Source organism: Lycorma delicatula, chromosome 1, assembly GCF_047948215.1.
Source record: "Lycorma delicatula isolate Av1 chromosome 1, ASM4794821v1, whole genome shotgun sequence".
Taxonomy (NCBI): Eukaryota; Metazoa; Arthropoda; class Insecta; order Hemiptera; family Fulgoridae; genus Lycorma; species Lycorma delicatula.
The window spans coordinates 93,128,343-93,148,746 of NC_134455.1; the positions used below are offsets into that span (position 1 = coordinate 93,128,343).

Sequence of the window (20,404 nt, forward strand, 5' to 3'; positions counted from 1 at the left end):
ATTATAAAATAATTATAATTTATGAAATTTTATTACAAAAATAATAAATTTATAACATATATTAAGTAGACTGCACAATTATCAATTCATGAGTAGGTGACAAGGAGTGAGGGGTTGTGTTAATGGATGCATTCAAAATTATCTGTTCTACTTTTATAATACATTATTTTAATATGCTCTAAAAAATATTTTTTTGTGCATATCACTTGCTAAATAATTAAACCACTCCTTTGAATTATTACCAACAAAATATATTTTAAATGAATTTGTCTTCGATTACATAAAATAAATAAAATATCAGCAAATACTTCAGCTGAAGAAAGCTTAAATAAAGTACTGACTTCCTCATCAAATAAATATCTTTTCACTGGGTCATGCAAGGAAACATAACCATCTACAATGTCCTTACGACAAAAAGGACTAAAATTAAAAAATACTTTAGAAAGAATAAAAACATAGAAGGATCTGGTTCATTTCTAAATTCATATACCAAATATGCATTCACCCTTAAATGTAATTTACTGTAATCTAATATTGACAACAAATGTTTTAATTTGTCATCTAGTATCAAATTCTTATTTAAAATGTTCTTCACTACTGCAAAACATGAATATGAAACTAATGATAAGGGCTTCCTGTAGCCAATAAGATTAAAATTTGATTTAAAATAAACCATAGTAAACTGAAAAGAAAAAATAAGCACTGTTTAAAATTTATCAATTTAGTTACCAAAAGTAATAAAATTTTATAGTATGGCATTTTCAAATAATTCTAAAGGCATATCTTATGACCGTAAGCGATAGTATTAATTTCATCACTTGCTATTCTTTTATCGCCGTAATTATATATTGCCAATTTATTAACCATAACAGTATGAATAATGTTTTCTAGATCGAAACATTTTCATCTTATGGTATAAAGTTGATGCAGATTCTTGTAAGCATGCTTTATAATCATCTAAAGTAATTAAATTTTTACAACATTTGTCTTAATGCCTTTTGCTTTTTTCTACTTTACCAGTTTCCATCCTGAAAGTAGTTTATTAGCCCTTAAACCAATAAATTCTACAATCGGCACACTTTTACATTCATCCTTGAATTTGCCAAGTACCTTTTTATTTGTGAGTGAATGATCTACCGATCTACTAATGGCAACTCGTGATCTAAATGTAGACACTCCAGGTATTCAACATCTACCTCGAAGATAAACCCTATCTGGGATTCAACAGGAATACTAGACATCTTGTAGGATAATATATTTTAAATCATCATGGACCCACATAAAATTTTTGAATGGTAAATACCTACTTATGGCCCAGCCATATAAGTTGTTGGCATCAATATAGGTAAGGTACTTTTGAGGGGAGTGAGAGTCAAAACCATCTTTTACATAAGGATTATTTGCAGAAGCATATTTTGTGACACATGGAAATTCCACCTTGAATACCTTTCTCTAAGAAAAGAACCATATAATAGCCCGTCAGTAGTTCGATATTTATTTTTGTTTTGTACAGCATAGCTTCAAATGATAAACCTGGTGCGGTTAGATAATGTGCACAATCCAATTGGTATTCAGTAAGACACAGTGACCTAACGTTTTCAAAGATGTCAGCTAGCAACAAAATATCACACTTAAGATATAGATCGCTATAATCTTCAAGGGTAAAGTTATCGTCCTGTTCAGATTTAAAATAATCCCACACAGTTTTTGCATGAGCACAATCTTTATCATCTACATTGGAGTCGGTTAGACTGCTATAAAATTGTTCTTTTGGAGCTGGTATATTCATAAGGACACACCCCTTTACGTGTTACTAATGGGAGTTTGATTTTGAGAAAAATATTTTGATATGATTTAGTTTACATACGGGGAGATTTAAAACCAGAACTTCAACACTATCAGGCATAAACCGAAACAAATCCGCAAATTGAAGTTTTTTCAATATTTTTTAGAAAACAAAATAAATTTTTCTACAGAATTTGGTATAGCATAAATACCTTTTGTATCATATCCTAATTGTCTTAAGTGCAAATCATAATTTGAGGAATTAGATAAATACAGGAATTCGCATGCAATTTAATTCTTAGCAGATTACATTTACTACATAATGCAGTATAATATTTGCCAGTAAGGTGACAGTGATTGCACTGCAGTTTCAAATTGGATGTAAATTCCTTTTCACACATTTGACAAAATTTAGCACACTAAAAAGCATTTATATCATCGTCGGTCATAATAAAAGGAATATTTCTATTGATCACATGGGCTATTTTCTTAGCTGCATCCGTAAGACATTTCATAAATCTTTCAACCGCAAAAAGACCTCTACCAAGGATAAATGATACATGAATCTTAAGTCTTTGACTGCAGGTGTAGTTTCATCAAATACAAAATAGATACAGCAACTTATTCAAATATGTAATTCAGATTCTGCAGTAAACAAACACTTAGAAGATGGTAAACAAGTATGAACCTGTTTTAAGATTGATTCAAAATCTGCATACACAACAATCAGGGCAGGAAATTTATGGTGATAATTTTAAAATCAGTGCCAATCCATTTTCCACTGTAGGAACTACAGATTTAATAGTTTGTTTTTTTACAATACACAATGCTAAGTGAGTCGCCATCTTACGTTCACTTTCAATATCGTATTTGTAATGCATAAAACAGTTTACAAATGACTATTTTGTGACCGTGTTTACTCAGTTGATAAGAAACTAAACATGAAAAATCCAACATAAAACAGTAGTGGCTAGTATCATTCTGCTTCAACAAAAGCAAATCAAAATGATTGGCCAACTCACTGTCACATGCGTTGATAGGAAAGACTTATTTTTCATCATCTAAGCCATATACATTTACAGAAACATTGTTTTTTTTTCAAAATGTATTATTTTGCATAATGAATCGAAACTCAACATGCTCAATTCATACCGGCCTGCAATTCTCCTATATCTTTCATCTACATGTTCTCAGTGCGGTCCTTCCACATATTTACAGAGGATAGCCCATTTGAAATAGTAGTTATCATTATTTTTAATAGTTATAACTGCTTTTTACCTATATATTTCTTTTGGTAACAGGAGATAAGAAGTACTACACAACGGATGATATTTATTAATTCTTATTAGAATACCATCAATAGACACCAATGTCCACCTTCTCCCTTTTCCTTCAAAAGCATCTTCCTCATAAAGGATACACCAAACAGCATTGTCGACAAGTTTGGAAACACTTTCTATGTTGAGCGCCTCTATATTTTTTGTTTTAAAACAACATCCTTGGTCTCATTGAGTAACTTCTTACCATATGTACACTCTGATGACATTAAATTTAATCAGGCCTACCACTCTTATTGCTTCCAATAGTAATTCGATCATCTCACTTAAAATTTTCTAAAAAATTCCAAATATCTTTTGCATTATTGTTACTGTTTTTGTAATAGTAAGTTTGCATATTACATGCAAATGCATTTTCAATTAATTGAAATTGATCCGTTCGTCTTGTATGACCCAATCGGATGCGCTTGCATCTATTTGAATTTGCCATGCCTAAAAATCTAAAAGAATTTATGATAATTTCTAAAAATTGAAATGAATTAATGATAATAATTATTACAATAACTATATACTACTTTTTTTTGAGGGCGAAAAACGGTTGAACGTTATCATCGCCCGGAATAAATAAAAGTAATTAAAGCTGTTGGATAAAATTAAAACTTAACTACTATCACAGGTAAAAAATAAAAGAAACACAATTTAACAAAATTCAGAATGGGTATAAAAGGCCAATTCTCGGATAACAAAAACACTAAAAAAAATTTAAAAAAACACTAACATAGGTTAACAGAAACAAAACACTAACTTAGGTTAAAAGCTAACATATTAAAAATAAATAAAACTTAAAACTAATATGTTTAAAGACTTACAACTAATATCACTAAAATCTTACAACTAATATCACAGACGAATTTGTAAATTATAAATGTAAAATAAATAAAACAATTATGAATATATATATATAGATATATATATATATATATGTATAAAATTTGACAAATTCCGATAGGGAGTGTAAAAGGCTCCCTAATCGGATAACAAAAACAATACATAGTACTAAAGGAATTAAATTTTTATGTTATGTTAATTTTTTTGTATTAACCCTATAATTCGCAAAAACAGAAACATCCGGTTTAAAACCTCTTTATCATTACACAAGACACCACGGATGTTCTGGGTAGTTTAAATTTACGACGCAATGCCGCATAACTTATGCAGTCCACGAGTATGTAGCGCAGTCACGCGGCAGTTGCATCGTACGCATAGGGGTGCTTGTCATCTTTTCATCAGGTACTCATGGGTCCTATCCGCAATCGACAAAGAACTACTTCCTCACGCCGAGTTTTTCTGTATGAGGAATCCCATGGCATCACAGAATCTTTAATCTGACGGAGTTTATTATCAACGGTAGCCGTCCAGTCACCTTGCCACTTTGCACTTAGTGATTGCTTTACATAATTAATAAAATCAGAGGTAGCCACTCGGGTGGTGAAAGGAGGCTGGTTACATGCTTCTTTGGCAGCGGAATCTGCATGTTCATTACCTGGAATCCCTACATGGCTAGGGATCCAGCAAAAACTTACTTCTGTGTTGCGATTATTCAACTCAGCGATTGCGTTGTAAATTTCAATGACGATAGGATGTTTGGAATAAAAGTTTTTTATCGCTTGGAGAGCACTACATGAGTCACTGCAAATAAGAATTTTTCTATATATAGGGTTAATGATGTTTAGAGCCTTATCTATAGCGTATAGTTCAGCGGTAAACACACTCGTAATACCGGGTAGACCAAACATATAAGTTCTTTCATTGACAACGAATGCACAACCAACGGTATAGTTTCGTTTCGATCCATCAGTGTATGCTACCGCGTCTGGTTTCATCTTGGAGAGAACACACTGAAACATTTGCTGGAAGACAATAAGTAGTGTTGATTGTTTATTTTATGTCGTAAAGTCATAAAAAATTTATAAGGTTTATTCTCTACGGAGGATATGAGCAAGGATACGTAGGAAAGAATGACGGTGTCAACATTTATATGCTGCAGCAGTCGCCGGGTACGGACACCTACAGGTGCAGACCACGTGGATGGTCCTCATACTTTCCTAGATTAGGATTTCTAAAGACTGACTCAAGAACCGGGTGATTTGGCTGTCCTCTGAGACGAGTAAAATGAGATAATAAAAGCTGGTCTCGTCTATCCCAAAGTGATGGTTCACCACAGTCTACAAGTAAGCTTGCGACAGGACTTGATCTAAACGCGCCTGTGGCAAGCCGAAGGAAAGCATGATGTACACTATCCAGCATTTTAAGCACGGTTTGACGAGCTGAAGAGTAGGAGGCGACACAACCATAACCTAAATGGGAGCGAACAAAGGAATAGTAAAAACGTATCATACATGACCTATCGGCTCCCTAATTGGTGTTAGTAAGGACTCGCATCATATCCAGAAGTTTGGATCATTTTGTTTTTAATTCTTTTGTTTGACCCAAGTAAGTCGGCTATCAAAAAATAAACCTAAAAATTTGACGTAGGCAGAGATAGTAATAATCTCTCCGTTCAGAAAAACTTGCGGAATAAAAGGGTTTCGTAGCCGAGAAAAGACTACACATTTTGTTTTTTCGGATGAAAATGTGAAACCAGTAATCCCTACCAAGCTTCAAGATGAGATATAGTATCCTGCAGTAGTCTCTCTGCTGTAGGTGTTGAACGGCTTGCAATGTAAATAGCAAAATCGTCAGCAGATAGAGAACATGAGACAGGAGTCTGCAAACATTTGGTAATACTGTTTATGGCTACAGAAAATAAGGTGGCACTTAATACACTACCTTGAGGCACTCCATTCTCCAAGATGACACTATCAGAGCGAATCGTCCACCCGAACACGAGCTGTTCGATGATTTAGGAATCCCCGGATAAAAGCAAGCATATTGCCCTTGATTCCCCATTCTTTGAGGGTGTTAAGAATACCACGTCGCCAGGCTGTCATACGCCTTTTTTTTATATCAAAGCAGATAGCGACCAGGTGTTGGCGATTGTGGAAAGCGTTTTGAAAGGCTGTTTCTAGTGACACTAAATGGTCAATGGAAGATCGTCCTTGTCGAAAACCACACTGTTCTGGAGATAGAAAGCCATGTTTCTCCAAGTACCATGTAAGCCTGCGGTTTACCATTCTCTCCATTATTTTACACAAAACGCATGTTAATGAAATAGGGCGGTAGCTTGAGGGGTTAGTTTGGTCTTTACCAGGTTTTAGTACTGGTATAATAAATGCTTTTGACCAGTCGGGTGGGAAGACTTGTTCAGAGAATAAACCGTTGAAAATATTCAAAAGTTATAGTGCCAAATTAGGAAGGTGTGAAAGCATAGAAAGGCGAATGTTGTCCGGTCCAGGGGAAGTGTCCCGTGAGTTTTTAAGTGCATGTAACAATTCCTTAAATACGAATGGGGTGTTTAATTCACCAACTGAATCACCAATGTTTAACGATAATACTTCTATCTGTATCTTGTACCTTTGAAAATCGTTATTATATGATGAAGTGAAACACCGAGCGGAAAGACTTTGCTAGACTATTTGCCACTGCTGAAGGTGATGAAAGGAGTTCTACTTCATCAATAAGACCGAGAATAGATTGTTTGGTGATCCGAAAATTGCACGAATATTTTTCCACACAGTAGAAGTGGGAGTATTGCGTGAGATAGTGTTCACGTATTTCGTCCATGAATTCCTCTTAGCGTTCAAGAATACCTGACGGCACACCGTTCTAGCCCTGCGGTATACATTTAGATGTTCAGCTGTAGGCCTACGATTAAATTTGCGTAGCCCATGCCGTCGATTCCTAATAGCATATTTGCAATCATCGTTCCATCATGGAACGAAAGGACGTCTAGTATTGCCCGATGTTTGCGGGATATATCTGTTGGCATTCTCAAGTATCATGAACGTAAAAGAGGAATACTGGTCAAGGATGTTCACATCATCGTCATACTGCGATTGGAAAGCTTTATGGTATCCATTCCAATCCGCCTTTACAACAATCCATCTCCGTGTACGTTCTTTTAATCTCGCAGTCTACACCGAAACCAAAAATAATTTGTCTGTGATCACTGCCGTGAAAGTCATCACAAACAGACCAGTTAAAATGAGGGAGTAAATTCGGTGAGCATATGGAGAGATCAATGTTAGATACAGTACCAGATGATAAGGACATGAATGTGTGCGATTCATTATTCAGTAGACAAAGGTCCAAGTCTTGTCTCACTCTGTTTATCATATTTCCTCGAGTGGAGCAAAAGATTGAGCCCCAGGAAATATGATGGGCATTGAAGTCTCCTACTATTAACGATGGAGATTGTATTTGCGTGAGGAGATGTAAGACATCTAGAGCACTGAACTCGATGTTCGGTGAGAGATACAGATTGCAGATATGCAATTTGAAGGGGATAGAGACCTTTACTGCAATAGCAGGAATGACAGTGGTTAGTTGAATTCTTGTAGCCGACACCCCATTCTTCATGAAGATAGCCACTCCACCACTCTCTCTGAGATACTCAGTCGTATCTCTCACAGAAGTAACCTCTGAGTGTAATTGGGTCATGTTGTAGAAGGTGAGTTTCTTGGAAACACATGATTAGTGGATCATGTGCGTGCGCGAATACTCGAATAGCTTAAATGCGGAACCGAATGCCTCGAACATTCCACTGAATAATGTTCATAAGTGTAAAAAAAAATAAATAAAAAAATTAAATAATTAAATTTCAGAAATTTATCAAAATTAACTGTACGTGATTCGGTTTTTATTTGTTGTATTTATTATTTTAAAGAACTCTGATCCTCTAGGGTCGGGTGGTTCTTCAACCATATCCACAAGTATATGAGGTGATGGTGGAGGAGATTTAGTTGAATGGGATGCTGCAGTTGACATCCCAGAGGAGATAGTTATGTGGGTTCCTTTACGGGGAGCTTATTAGGTGGCTTACTGCCAGCTGTGATAGTCGCTACTCGTGCCGGTACGACTTTGGGAACAGGAACTTTCGTATGTATCACACTGATGGATTCACTAACTGCGACGGAGGACTTTTTATTCATTTTTGTCAGCTCTGAGATAGTGGCTGTAAGTGAAGCTACTTGATCAGAAAGCATCTGAACACGTTTTTTAAGCTCATTGCAGGATCCGCACTGCTGATTAACATTTGTAGGAATTTGTTTAGATGTAGCGGTGGCAAAAGATACATCTGGTTTAACCAGGTTCCGTGAATTGTTTATCTTTTTATATTCTCTACGCGCAGCCGGGAAAGATAGTTTTTGCTCCGTACAGATTTTGAGAATTGCCTTTTCTTCTTTAAAAGTTGGGCAATCTCTGGAGCGGACTGTATGTGAACCACTGCAGTTTGCACATTTTTCACTTTCTTCGCAGTTAGTGTCGTTGTGACCTTCTTTACCACATCGAGCACAGATTTCAGTTTTCGTGCAAGATGTTGTAGTGTGACCAAAACCTTGGCATCTGAAACATCGCCGTCGGTTGGGTATGAATGGTCGTATCCGAACCGAGAGGTAACCCACTTTAATCTTCTCTGGTGGAACAGGGAGATTGAATGTTAGTATAAGAGACGGTGTCGGTTCTTCTATTCCGTTCTGCCGTTTCATTATACGTTTCACTTCAACAACATCTTGGTGGCAAAGCTCATCAACTATTTCAGAGATATCTATATCTACGAGGTCTCGACAAAAAATTATACCCCGGCTAGTATTTAACGTTTTGTGGCTTTCTGCACTTATATTTATACCACCCATATTACGGAGACGTAAGCTAGATCGACTCTGTTCATCGTTGAATGTTTCGATCAGAATCGATCCGTCACGTAATTTCCTGATATTCTTCGGGAAGCCACTTGCACCTGTTATGGTTTTGTTTATTAAGAAAGGTGAAACCTTTTGAAGGGAGCCACCTTTCTGACTATTTCTGAGAACAACGAATCTAATATTTTTAGAGTTCGATTCTAATAAGTTATGGTTCTCTTCAGTAGGCCTTTTATCCTCGTCAGACAAAGCTGACCGAGGTCTCTTCACATTTGGATTTGGTGGTTTTTCAGATGGACCAACAACCATCATTGTGTTTATTATTGGAACTGAAATTTTGGTCCCACGAGTACCGGCGAAAAATGGACCACTTCAGCAGAGCGCACGCGTACTGGAGCTAAAGCTAAATACAACTGGGTTCTCCCTGGGGCCCAGAGGACATTGTTCGAGACTCACTACGTAGAGCCATTCACCCATCGGCACGATTTGTTCCCACCTTGGGTTACGGTTGCGTTTCGTAAGATGTCGCAACACCGCCGAGTGTAAATGTAAGAAATATCAGTGTAGGTTGTTGTTGTTGTGTAATTATGTAACTGTGTATGTTGTAATTTATGTAGTGTTCTTGGTGTAGTATATGTGTATAATGTAAAGTGTTCTGCAGTTCATTGTATAGTGGGAAGAAAAGCTGCAGAGGCTAGGCCCGTGGGGACGCCAACCCCCAAAGTCTCCCCGTCGGGGAACTATATACTACTGATTTCAAAACAAACAGAAAGGGATCAGTTCGAAAACTGCTATTCTCTTGCTACTTTTCTTATGACTCTTGAAGCCTTTATCACTTTTTACTTTCTCAATGGCCTTTAACATAGGTCATTGAATGTAGCAAGAGCCTCACTTCCTGTATTAACAACAAAGACGGCATGATTGAGGACCTTTCCATACCGCTCTTTCCAATCTTTGCCCTCAATATCAGTAGTTTTATATAGTTCAATTTTCATTAAATAATTTCTGACAGTATGGGACATTGTTAGATCAACTCTTCTAACAACACATGTATATACTGCTCAAATGACAGAAGAACCCTTTTATCTTCACTGTCCTCAAGTAATACCTCTTTCAAGGTCCATTTGGTTCCTCTCTGCAGCTTCATCATTGACCAGTTTTCCACATCATCTTTGTTAAACCTTTTATTGTTTGCTAATGAAACATGTTTAACGTTATCAATAAGGAAGGATTTTGGTAATGTCCAGTAGCTTTCATTCATAAAACCCAACTGGTTGTCTTCTAACATAGCCGATATAAGGCATTTAACTTTATTGTTTTGAATGCATTTGTTAGCACATTCAGAAGTAAAATTTTCTGTAGGTAAGATTTCTCTTATCTACTCTCAAAATTGCTTCTTCCCACTCCTTTATGGAAAGCAGGCCCATGGTGTAAAACTTAACAACTTAACAACAACCGCTTGGCTAGTCATTAACAAAGACTCCTCATTCATTCTGTGATGTGCTGTCACTTGTGGCTGATGACCATGACCACCTCTCAAAGTCAATGGCATCTGCCCATCTTCAATAAACAGAATGAAGTGGTGCTTGTTCTGATGAACCAAGAGGGATAACATCTTCAAAGTTATATCACCCTCATAAGTCAGTAAACTAAAATTTTGTTGCTGGGCCATCTGCAAGACAGGGTTTCAGTATTTCAATAAAATAACCTTTGAATTAGTTTTTAGAAACAGGAATAATAAATCCTATCTGTAAAAATTTGTCTTGTCGCCGTTTCAATATTACAAAACTTTATTGCTAATGCAATACATACCGCAGCAATAGTACTAACAGCAAAACAGTTACTAGTTGTGATGACATAACTGGCATTTATCAATTCATGAGCTCTGTACATGATTTCCTCCCGCTGATGAGTTATACTCTGCATCTTAGATGCAATACTGTTAACAAACTCATGGGGTGTAATGGATGGTACTCTCCAGTGCAGTGCATCAAGCACTTACACCTCAAATTTGCAAATTTCTTTGTGGTAATATACAGCCATCATATGATCAACTAATTTATTGACCGGTATAAGATCAACTTCAAAATATTTAGAGATAAACAACCAACTACAAGCTAACAGCTGCAGTTGATTATCTCTAATATCTTCTATAAATCTAACACGATCAAAATTCACCAGTGTGCAATAAAATACTGAATGATGTTTCAGTTAAGAATACAAACTTGAAGCAACCACCACCCTATGAATTTATGTTTCTCATCATAAATCATTTCTAGTAGAACTTTATACCCTAACTGAGAAGATGCTACTAATCTTAACAACATTCTATTGCTATTTAAATATCTATCCACTAACACCTTGGTACATTCCATCTGTAAAAACAATATTTTCTTAAGTTATGTACTGTTTAGCACATTTATTCTAACTATATGATTAATTATCAAAACTTATTTAAATTAAATAATAGCTATCTCTTGTATTGATTTTACAAATATTATATAATCTAATATGTATTTGAAATGAACTAAATTGTTAGTATTATTTTTTTAAATATTTCTGTGATACTCACTTAATTCAGATATGAAATTTGTCACTAACGAATAGAAAAACAATTTGATTAAAATTAAAAATTTATATCCTGTAAAAAGAAGAAGAAAATTATCTTTCTAATACTTAATTTTTAAAACAGATTTTTATGTTGGAATAAATAAACAAATAAATCTAAAAATAGAATGTTAGTATTCATATTTAAAAAAAAAAGTTTTCAAATGAATATTCACTTTAATTAGATACAACTAAACCATTTTGCCAATGAATAGAAAAATAAGATTTCAAATTTTTATCCTGGGAAAAGAAAAAAATAATTATTTTTCTAATACTTATTAATTTTTTAAATAAATAAAGAAACAAATAAAATTATATATTTAAATCAAACAAAATAGGGTTGTTTTTTAAAATCAACAATTAACTGATAATATAGAATAAAAAACAGTTTCATATAACATTATTATACAATTCATAAGTATTAATTTTGTTTACTAATAAATTAAACCAGACTTTAACAATAACTACATCAACACATTAATTCTACAAATGTATATAACTATTACTGCTGGATAAATATTATTTTAAATCATACATGTACAATATATATATAAAAGTACATATATAATTATTGCTGGGATTAAACAAACAATATCATTTAAAATACATAATTACTCTAAATATTAAAATTAAATATATTTTTGGAAATTTTACAATTACATATATAGTTATTATTTATTGCTGGAATTAAACAAAGAAAATGTTGTTTAAGGTGCATAATTATTATTGCTGGAATTAAACAAACCACAATATTATTTTAAAATGTGTAATTATTCTATATATTTATTAAGATTTAATATATTTTTTTGGAAATTTTACAATTACATATATAATTATTGCTAAAATTACACAAAGACAAAATATTATTTTTATAAAATATTAAATTATTAAAATGATGTTTCACTTAACTTAAATAATAAAGATGCAAAGAGAAAAATTAAATAGCAGAGTAACACAGCATACAATAGAACAGTAAGAACACAATAAAAAAGAGTGAAAATTTAGCAAGCTTTTATATAAAACCATTAGCCTTGTCATTGAGATAACTTTCAAATAAACAAGTATGATGCAAATGAAATATCACCAGATACTTTCAATTTTGTAAACAAGGTTAAAGCAAAGTCGGCAAGCATGTGTACTATACATGTGGCATTTTGTTTGACATCAGCAATTTTTTACCTTTGACCTTGTCCCAGAATCGGCATAAGTATACTACTCTCATGCTTCTACTACATGAACAGTATACATTTTTTAAGATATAGTAATGATTAGCATTTTTTCTACATTAGTAACTGTTTCTAGTTTTATTTGTTGATTAATTTAATACGAGAAGCAGCTGAAATGTAATGCACACTGGAACGTAACAGTGGTACAAAATGTTACATTAAGCATCAGATGCTACCATTTCAGGTTTGTTCCCCTACCACTATCATTCTAAACTTCACATATCCACACACTCTTATTTTCTTTCAGTCACCATAGTTATGGAGTCAAGTAACCCTGCAAAGTCACTTTATCTAAAACAGTGATTGAATTTTTAACAGAGAATAATGTGAATGCTAGTGATATTCACCGTCATGTAAAAGTAGTTTATGGTGATGAAAATGTTGATTGAAATACTGTAAGTGGGCAATAAAATTTTGTAAATTAGAAACAGGTTATGTGAATACTAAGGATATATTTGTAGGGGTTGACCAGTTTCTATGACTGATGAGAAAAACCAAAATGAGGTAGATGAAGAAATTCAAAGTGAGCATTGCATCACCCAAAAACACATCACCACTCAGATATCAGACTAAAAGAATGAGTAGGACACATTATTGTAGAACTGGGTTACTGTAAAATCTGTTTGTGGTGCATACCACGCAATCTCACAGAAAAGGACAAATAAAACAACAGTATGCTGTAAACAGCTTCTGAAATATTATCATAATGAGGGATATGACTTCCTTTTCAATACTGTGAGAGAAGATGAAATTTGGGTGCACCATTAACACCCAAAAGAAAACAGGCTGAATATAAATAAATATAATAACAGAATTAAATAAAAATATGTAACTAAATTATATATTATTTTATCTTCTATTTTTTACAAAATATTATTGTCAATATTAGAATTTTTATTTTATGAATAATGCACTAAACACATAAGTCATTAACTTGAGTTCTAAAACCTCTATTTATAGGCTAAGATTTACAATTTACTCAGTTGTGATATCATTTAATTGAAAAAAAAAGAAAAAAAGCAATAATGTTAGAATCATTTAACATATAAATATTTATAAAAATGTAAAAAACTCACATGTTCAGATATCACACTATCACTTTCTATCTTAAAAACTGGCAGAAACACACATTCTCCCTCCTGAATTTTACTTTGCTCAATTTCAGTTTTGTCTACTTTACATGTTGGATATTTTCCGGCCAGTAGCTCATGAATTTGAGAATCCCTTATCTGTAAATAAAAAAAACATTGAATTATTATACTCGTATATCAATATTATCAACTAAGATAACCACACATGGAAATATTAAGTCAACATTTATCATAAAACTTAACTTTTACGATTCCAATATAAGTAAAAAATGCAGCAAAATGACAGTAGACTTATCAGTACATAATGCATATATATGCATGATGACACATACAAGGGTGCATGCACACATGCACCACAAAACTTGAGAAAAATATATTTATAAAATTTAACTAACTTTTTTTTTATGTATTTCCACACAGGTTATAACCAGAAAAACACTATTGAAATAAAAAAAATATTTATACCAAAAATTTCTCAAACAATTCTGCATGAAAATGTAACAAACAACCTATACTATCAACAAACGCTACTCTCATTGGGTGCCAAAAATTTGAGGGAGATTCATGAAACCAAGTGATTATGACTTGCTCACTCTATTCTTATCCAATATGAAAATGAAGGCGACAATTTTTTGTGCCAAATAGAGACTAGTGATTCAAAATGAAAACACAATAAGCACTAGTAAAGTGAACTCTTAACAAGTTGACAATAAAAAATGCAACTTGTGTGGTGGCAATGTTATTCAATGATGTTGAGTATCCACATGTTATCTAATAGATCTAGTTGTTGTCAATTCAGCTTAACCTTTATTTGATAGCTTACCTCAGTCTAAAACAATTAACAGTAGAGTTATTTTCCTTTTGTGTTTGGACATTTCCACCACATCAAGGGATCTTCAGTCTCTTTTTAAAGACACAATGAAAAGAAAGTAAGTCTGAAACAGGCAAGTGTAGAGTTACTTTCTGTTTGAAACAAACAGCTGTTGAGTTATCTTCCTTTTGTGTTTGGATATTTCTACTCTGAAATGTGTTTGGATAGTAAGACCAACATGAAAAAAAAAAATAAGCATACTCATTAAAAAATAATTAAGCAAAATTTTTTTTATGTGATATTTTATTCAATTCTACATAAAACTACCTTTAATTACATGACCATAACAGCTACTAAACGAATAATTTAGGCATTACTCACAAAAAAAGTTGTTTTATTTTTTGCAACTAATATTTTGCTTTACCTTAATCATTACAAACAAATGATTCCAGGAGTATCTGTGAAGCAAGTACCATTTTTTTCTATTTCAGCTGCAACTGCAATCTCAGCTCTAAGCATGCATGCTATATTTTCATGTCTGTTGACTTTCTATAGACATGTAACAAGTACAACAACATTTATTTACAGTAACATCATTTTAAATGTTCAATTGTTTAATGTCAATAGAGAATCCCGCTGATTATGGAATTAGGACAGTTATCCTACTTTTAAGAGCAACAATATCAAACCAGCTATTGAATTTTATGGTAAAAATTCAATATTGGCATTGGGTGCCAAAAATTTAGGGAGATTCATGAAACCAAGTGATTATGACTTGCTCAGTCTATTCTTATCCAATATGAAAATGAAGGCGACAAATTTTTGTGCCAAATAGACTAGTGATTCGACTTTGGTCTCTCATATCACTACAGCATCAAGCAGTAGTTTATGGGACAGCAACACATAATAACTCCAAAAAACAGAAGTTCAAAACCATCACTTCAACACAAAAAATCATGTGCACTAACTTCTGGAAAAGAAATGGATTTTGTTGGTTGTTTTCTTGTTGAGAGGTGAAATTAAATGACTCGTTTCATTGATACTGTCAAAAAATTATGCCAGGGAATTCCAAACAAGAGGAACACAAGCTCAAATATGAGATTTTGTTGCTTCATGACAATACAACAAAGTACATCCACATGTTGCCTCTGAAATTAAAAGTGTGACTGAAAAATCTAGCTGGGAGCAATAAAAAACACTCTACTTGTAGTCCTGACTTGGCACCAAGCAACTACCACTTGTTTCTCAACCTTAAAGTGACACCTTGCTGGTCAGACTACAGTGATGACAAAGAAAACTGCTGTAAAACAATGGTTAATTTCACTATCAGCAATATTCTTTGAGAAAGGTATGAAAAAAATTATTATAAAATATGAAAAGTGCCTTAATAATGGTGAAAATTATATAGAAAAGTAGTTTACGGAATGTTCTTCCATGTAATATTAATATTATTTGGTTGAAAGTCATGTCTATTTTTAATAACAGAACGGTACTTACTTTCCCGATACGCCTAGTATTACTGTATTAAATTTTATACAAGAAAACCAAACGGTAAATAAAAGAATTCAACCAAAACACTGGATACTGTGCATTACTGGTTATGAAATTCCCCTATCATGTCAGTACATGTAGAGAATCACACATAATGCATATGGTACTTTTATTTTTGCTTTGAAATCGAATAATTTTTAATTAAAAATAATAGTGTGTATTAAAATATATGTTAAAAATTCTCTTAAATTAAAATAATTTGAAATAATTCCCGAAGTATTGCATTTATTGAAAAACTACTGAAATAAACACTTATCAGTATAACTAACACCTGTTAACCACCAATTACAGAATATCAAAAACTGATCTTCCTGACTATAAGTCAGCTCCTTGTTAATCCTGAGTGATTTTAATCCTAATTAAACCCTTTTATATGCAGCAAAAAAGACAACAGCTTTATAAGAGGGTCGGTTATGCATATATAAACAAAAATTTGGCTGTAGTATGAGGAAGAGCAGTGAATAAAGTTGTCAGATAACTTGGATGATACAGCCAGTGAGTTCCATATTTTCTCACCTAGGCACAGAAAAATATCTGGAAAGACATGTCAGTGGCTTCTGAATTGCTTTAAGGAGAGGCATTTTTAGACCATAGTAACCTGCAATGAAACGTGGTTCCATCAGTACACCATGGAAAGCAAGAGAGCAAGTAAAAAAGTGAGGAGGCAGCACTGATCAAGGTCAAGAAACTCTTGTCAGCTGGCAAAATACTGGAAACTGTGGATTGTAACTCAAAAAGTGTGCTACTGATTGATTTCCTGCAGGAACGAAGGATGGTAAATGCAGAATACTGCTGTTAGTTGTTGGATGACATCAGGGCTGCTTATTGCAACAAATGACGCTGGCAACTGATTTGCAACGTTCTAATTCTCCTTCTCCACAAAACACAAACTCATGATAATCTCACTAAAATTCATTGAACACCTCATGAACACCCACTGTACTATCCAGACTTGTCATCATGTGATCTCCACATGTTAGGTTTCTTGAAAGAAGCTCTAGAAGGGAAAATATTCGAAGTTGATACCACAGTCAAGCATTTTGAACATTTTGTATGCAATTGGTTGCTGGGGCAGCCATCTTATTTTTATGATGAGGAGATTAGGAAGCTACTAACCAGTGGAAAAAAATATATTTCTGTTGAAGTAAACTAAGTAAAAAGATAATCTAAACTATTTGCAATTTTGCCTAATATCAAAATGGCTATGAAAACAAATTTCAGTTTATATTTCAACGCCCCTCATAGAATAGATAAGCAGCAGTACAACTTTGCATAGCAATCTTTTTAATGCTAAAAAGCAAAGGTATCTCACTTTGCATGCTGATAAAATAAATTTTACATTAATTCACTTATCGCACTGAACTTAATAACTAAAAAAAATTTATTCATTACATTTTTCTTAGTACTTAAATTTCTCTCTATTTCAAATAAACCTCATTTTCATTTAGTATTCAAACTCAGTTTTTCAATTTATTTTTGAAGCTTATATTTTTGAGTTCAGATGGTAAAAATTGAAAATCAAAAACATACTGACTTGTTTTTTTTTTTTGTATTTAATTATTGACTAGGCAAAAAGTATTGTTTTTTTTTGTGTATGTCCTTTTTATGCAAATCAAGAATCTTGATAACATTATTATGAACATTTTCATAGTTATTTATTTGCTCCATTCCAAGCAATAAGTAACTACACCACAATATAATCTGTACATATCATGAAGAGATTTTTAGCAATAAGTTACTAAGCCTGTATAAAGTGTAAATTGTATGTTTGGTTTTTTACACAATATTAAATATTCGCAAATGTTGATCAACGTAATTCCTAAATACTTAGTTTGCTCAACTTTTTTTATAACTTTCTCTCAATATACAAATTGAACTGGATAATAAATGCCAATGTGATTTGAAAATGTCATTCAAATTGTTTTGTTAATACTTAATGATAATTTATTTAATTTAGGTAGTTTTTATATTCTGTAATAAATATTATGCCTTTCTTTAATTTCATTCAAACTGTTAACCATACATAACACAAAACTATTTAATCTGCATATATTATACAATATATTCAGTATTTGAGTATATTATAAAAATATCATTTACACATAATATAAATAATAATGTCCCAAATACTGTACCTTGTGGTACTCCAGTATCTAATATTATAGAATTACTTTTAATAATATTAATGGGTCATTCCACAACAAAATGAAAATAAATGCACTTCTCAGATTAATGTCCAATAATTCAAATAAAATTTACAGGTTTGGCTCCAAATATTTTTTTTCATATTTTTCAGTCACTCAGTTTTTTGTAGAACCCTGTAAAAAGTAAAACAATTGCAAAAAGCAAGGTTTGGGTAATTACAAAAGAATAGACCTCTCGCTCCTATAAGAGACAGAGAACTAATTTTGGTGTCATTTTAAAGCTATTGGAATGGGCTTTCATATGATAAGTCATTTGGCAAGGTATTTTGATATAAACAGTTCAAGGGAGCAAAACATTATTTGACCTTGAATATATCCAGTGTATTTTTTTTTAAATTTGAAAAAAAATTTTGCTTCCTAATGTGTTATACATGTAGTAAACATTTCATAATGGGATTGCAATGGGATCATGTTAAAAAATAATTTTGTAATAATTAAGTACAGCAGAATATACCAATTGCTCCCTCTATGTGGCAATTGCAAATTGAGATTCAATCAATGAAAACCCTCCCCTTCCAGTCTTCCAGACTGGGTCACTTGATGTGGCAGAAGAGTAGCGTACCTATTGAGACAAGTAAAGTAATATTCAGTCTGGATTATCTATTGGAGCAGAAGGTTCAGTGGTGTATTCCCCAAGAGCATTGATCATATCTATAAAGTGATGCAAAAAAAATTTTTATTTTTAAATTTTATTTTTCAGTCACTCTTTGTTAACTGAGCTTGTCTTTCTTTACAAGTTTAGAGTTTTATGACTAATTCATCACAGCCTTGGACCAGAATACCATGACCAGCATGGAACCATCAATTCTACAGCTTCAAGTAAAATGTACTGTTTATGTATATGTCCATTTGAAAAGTAAAGTCATAATTCCTGTAAGAAAAACCTGAAAAGTGTATGCAAGAACTCTGATAGAAACATTTACTTTTCTTAAACAAGGTTACAAAATTTGTGATACTTGCTACAAATGCAGTTAGAAGTATCTGCTAGAAATAATGCTAAAGAATCTACTTCTGTTGAAAAATATCAACAATTAGATGCTTTGCGTTTCCCAGAAAAAGATGAAGCTATAAATGCTCTGAACAAAAGTTTTAGTGTTTTAAAATGAATCACCTATTCAGAAAAAATGACTAAGTGAAAGAAAATACCCTCAAGAAAAGCTTAAGAAAGCAGCAGTAGTGTTCAAAAGCAAAAACATGGATTCAGATTCTGAACAAGCTGTTATTCCTCTCTCCTGTGACTGTGAAATTATCAACCAATTGAAGTAAAGATTTAATACTACAGATGATAATAGCATCAGGATATAAATATTGACAATGCTTCCTAAAAGCTGACTTTAAAAGACATTCAAGATGAATTTGGAGTACCAGACTACACTGCAAGGAAAGCTAAAAGCCTGGTTAAAGAAAAGTGTTATATCATGTCCTGATCCTAAACCTGGTAGAACTTTAGATTCTGAAACAGCAAAAGAAGTAACTGATTTGTATGAGGGTGAGGAAATAAGTTGAATGATGGCTATTAAAAAGATTTTATTTCTCTTAAGATAAATGGAAGACAAGAGCATGTTCAGAAAAAATTAATTCTGTGTAATCTCTGAAGCTTTTGCATTGTTTAGAGGTGCCCACTGCTGAAAATAGGATATTCAAACTTCTGTGAACTCAGACCTAAGTACTGTGTTCTTGCAGGTACAAGTGGAACCCTCAGTGATTGAGTATGTACAATACACCAAAATGCAAAACTTATGGTTATGCATTGTAGAATGAAAGAAATGATAGAAGGTGATACACCAATTAAGTCTTACAAAGATATTATGATGCATATAGTGTGTGCTAATCCAACTGAAGCTTACTACTTTGGAAATTTCAAAAATTGTTCTGGGTTTGAAGAAGTCAAGGGAAGGATTGAGGAAACTTTCGAGCTTTTCACCATGATTACACTGCAATCCCATTACAAAGTTTTTACTACATGTACAACATATTAGGAAGGAAAAAATAATTTTTTCAAACTTAAAAAACATAAATTTTGGATAATTTCAAGGTCAAATGAAGTTATT

General features: G+C 32.9%; 1 protein-coding gene across 8 annotated transcripts in view; it reads right to left on the reverse strand.

The window, feature by feature from the left end:
- The window catches only part of LOC142320218 (uncharacterized), a 69,215-nt gene that overhangs the window by 33,916 nt on the left and 14,895 nt on the right, over nt 1-20,404 (reverse strand). For all 8 annotated transcript variants that reach the window (XR_012755318.1, XM_075357914.1, XM_075357952.1 and 5 more), the window contains one exon: nt 13,773-13,925. Coding sequence is in view for 7 of the 8 variants with exons in the window: in XM_075357914.1 (XP_075214029.1) it covers nt 13,773-13,925 (153 nt within the window). In the remaining variant the exon portion in view is untranslated. The remainder of the gene's footprint in view (nt 1-13,772; nt 13,926-20,404) is intronic.